We start from the raw sequence: 3,779 nt of genomic DNA on the forward strand, positions 1-3,779 counted from the left end.
AATATATAAGAACACAAACTGCTTATGCGCATCTTAAACGCGTTTGCAATAAATTCTTAGCGACACTCGGAAACAATCGAAAGGCAATTAGCTTTTAAGAAAGTTTTAAAAGACCCTTCCATCGGGAATTTTCTCCAAATGCACACATAAATTAGCAGACCGCGACATAGCGCGCTCTGCGTGGTGGATTAGTTCACAATTTTCCACGATTTGGCATCAATCTGACAAAGTTGCCTCTACAAAGAAACCGACGGAGAAATCTTCCCACAAGCTAACAGCCAGACCTAACCTTAACTGTATTTTGCTGCTGAATCCTACAGAGCACCCTGCAAAAAAAAAAGCATGAACTCTGTCGTTTAGTCTTATGCAAAGCGACCTTTATCTCTTAATTGACTTTTATTTGGATAACTACTTTCTTTAAGCTGGCACTGGGGAGAATATACGCTATTCACAAAAGTGACCCGACCTGGAAGATGTAACTTACCAAAAACAGCGCCCTGTACTTGGACACAAGAAAATCTTCGTATCATAAGAAAGGAATATGAGGGAAAAAATCTAACTTGGAATTATTAGACATCGAGTAAACCTAACACCCACAATGGTAATGGGCTGTTTGCCTCCGTATGGACACAATGTTGCATTCAATCTAGATATGCTATAAATTAAGCGTTTCTATGGCAGCGTATGCCCGATTGGGCGACAAACCCCGTACGCGACGCCAAACGTCACCAAATCTGAATAAGGATGCGCGAATTACAGCTTCGTACACAAAGATGATGGAGACAGCATGAGCGCGGAGAAAAGTCCCGTCCATCCCAGATAGGATGCATCTGAGTTGATTGGTGAATCTGTAAGGATAGCTGCAAGAAGCAAGATGAGCTGCTAGCAGGCGCATCTGAAAGTTAAAGAGGATTATTATTATTTTGTTTGCATTTTCGAGCCCCGGCAAACTTCAGGGAGGAAAAAACCCGTAGCCCTGGCATCCAGCCTCGTCAGGGGGAGGAAAGTAGCAGCAGCGAATCTGACAAGAGGAACTTGAACGGAGCAACTGGATTTTTTGAAGTGCAATCTGCAGTCACTTGAAGTTACGTTTTTTTTAATCCAAAGGAAAAGCAAAATTCTGCCCCTGAAGCAAATCACGATGGTGCATTGTGCTGGTTGCGAGAGGCCTATTTTAGATAGGTTTCTCTTAAATGTGCTGGACAGAGCCTGGCACGTGAAGTGCGTCCAGTGTTGTGAATGCAAGTGTAATTTGACTGAAAAATGCTTTTCCAGGGAAGGGAAGCTATACTGTAAAAACGATTTCTTCAGGTGAGTTAAAATGAAGTTCCGTTCTCATTCTATAACGACACGGTTTTCTTTTAAAGCATCAGCCTGTCTAGTATGTGCCACTATATGAAACGCAGCGGACCGATCAATGTTGTTTGGCCAATTGGATTGTTTCGTCTGTTCGTCTATACATAGAGCATTTGTGGAGATAAGTTTAAATAACTCAAACACAATTAAAACAGCAACAGTAAGTATATTCGGGTTATGATTTTGATTCTGATGCAGGCCTGCAATAGGATTTAGAAAAGGCCCGTGACTTTAATAATGAGCAGCCCAAATGATGTTAATGTGGAAATGTAATACTGCAATTTAAAATTTACATAAACACCACAACAATTATCCCCAGCCAATCTGATAATTAGTATAACTAGGTCTAATTGTTTCCGAGTCTACTCAAACTTCCGCGCTCCTTCTAATACATACATCCCAAACGGCAGATATTGAAACGGGGACTTCAAATATAGAGTAACCAGTGTATGGCCGTTTCATTATCGAAAGGGGTACATGATTACTTACCCCCCCCCCCCCCCCCCCCCCCCCCCCCCTCGCATCCTCCACCCACCCCAACCCCGGCCCTCCCCGAAGTTTAGAAACTTTTAAAGATTTGAGAAGGAATCAGCAAAAGACGCGTTGTGATTCAAACGCGGAAGATGTGTTCTTATTTATAAGATAACGAAGCATTGTATTAAAAACTGATTACAAACTGCAGGTGGCACGTGTATACGGGGCCTAAGTAAGGTGCATTTGCATGGGAAGAATGGAACCTTTCTCTCTACCCGACTCCTTCCCAATCCAAACTATTCAGCAATATATGACTATTCTTTTAAGATGCCTAATGTAGCAACACTTAAACGTATTTAATGCGTCTGTTGAGCTGCAGATGAACCAATTACACCCCGCGGATAAGACAAAGATGACTTATGATCTCTAATTATTTTACTAAATCAACGTCATTGTCACCAAAATCGGTTGGCACGGCAGCTGTGGGATTGAGTTCAGGGAAATAATGCTGGGAATTGTGTCGGGCGATGCATGACTCCTGGTGTTCTAGACTTCCAGCGACTGAGCTTGGATGATGTTGGCCTCGAACCGAGCTCCTGTCCCGGGATCTTCAGCAATGTTTCCGACCTAGAGACATTCCCTGTTAAAATGCTAGTTATCCCAACAGAATCTTAAAATTAAATTAAGCAACGAGGAAAATGTTCAGAAGTATTTTTCACTCTCTCATTCCATTTGAGATACCGTGAGTATATGCATCTCCCTTACAATACAGCGTTTTTTAGTAAAATCTAATGCTCGCAAGGGTAACATTTTTGCCTTAATTGTCCAACTATTTTTTGTTAGAACTTCTGGGTCTGTTTACACTGATGGATTGCTATCATCTTCCACTCTAATTAATTATTCACAATATTAACATATATTCAAATTTCCACCTTACATTTTTTTGTAATCTTAAAACTGTAAGATGCTTCCATTGCGAACATGGACGAACACAAGTGAGTGTGGATTTAATTTAAATGTAGACGCGAACATTCTTCAAGCCACATACCGCCCGAAATGGAATTCGCGTCTTGCGAAAGGAGCAAACCTGGTCAATCAGACTCAGATGACTATTAATAATTATATAAGGGCCTCGTGACTGTCCTAATTGCACACATATCTCAATGAGGTGGTAAAGGCTTATTGGACTCTAGAGGTGGTATATCTTTACATGTCCCCCCCGTTTTTTGTTCACAGGCGGTTTGGTACGAAATGTGCAGGATGTTATCAAGGTATCTCTCCAAGTGACCTCGTAAGAAAAGCAAGAAACAAAGTATTTCATCTCAACTGTTTTACTTGTATGGTTTGTAACAAACAACTGTCGACTGGCGAGGAACTATATATCATCGACGAAAACAAATTTGTGTGCAAAGAAGATTATATGAGCACTAGCAGTTTTAAAGACACCAACTTAAATTCAGGTAAGGCCCGAAGACGGCGCGGCTGTTAAATAAAGACAATTGTTAGTGCTTGTGGTGGGCGGGAATTGTTTTTTTGTTGTTGTTGTGGTTGTGTTTCTTCCTTATGGGATGTCGCTAATTCAAGACGTATTAAAGTATCTCCCCCTTTCCCCCCTCCTTCTTGAATGTGTGCTGGGAAAAAACTTCATACAATCGTCCTCATTTCCTCAAACTCTTTGACCGCATCCCGCGCGTTTGATTTCTGGACACTAACACAACAGAAGATTTTGAGATGATTTATGACCTTAAAATTGTCACTCTTCGGAATTATCTCCTTGCTTTTTAATGTATTTTAAATCAGCCCACTGCATTTTACAAATATTACATTTTAAACATTTTAGGCTGTTTTCGGGGATTCTGTTATTACTGAAAATGTTGAACTGGATTATATAAAAATAAATGACAATAACATACCATTAAGATTGAATGGGAGATTTAAAGGGTTTTTTT

General features: G+C 40.6%; 1 protein-coding gene across 1 annotated transcript in view; it reads left to right on the forward strand.

Moving 5' to 3' along the window:
• Positions 1-701: 701 nt before the first annotated feature.
• The window catches only part of lhx5 (LIM homeobox 5), a 10,717-nt gene continuing 7,639 nt past the window's right edge, over positions 702-3,779 (forward strand). The window contains exons 1-2 of the mRNA XM_055655607.1: positions 702-1,311; positions 3,067-3,290. Of these exons, the coding sequence (XP_055511582.1) occupies positions 1,142-1,311; positions 3,067-3,290 (394 nt within the window). The 5' untranslated portion in view covers positions 702-1,141. The remainder of the gene's footprint in view (positions 1,312-3,066; positions 3,291-3,779) is intronic.

This window comes from Leucoraja erinacea, chromosome 25, assembly GCF_028641065.1.
Source record: "Leucoraja erinacea ecotype New England chromosome 25, Leri_hhj_1, whole genome shotgun sequence".
NCBI classification, from domain to species: domain Eukaryota; kingdom Metazoa; phylum Chordata; class Chondrichthyes; order Rajiformes; family Rajidae; genus Leucoraja; species Leucoraja erinaceus.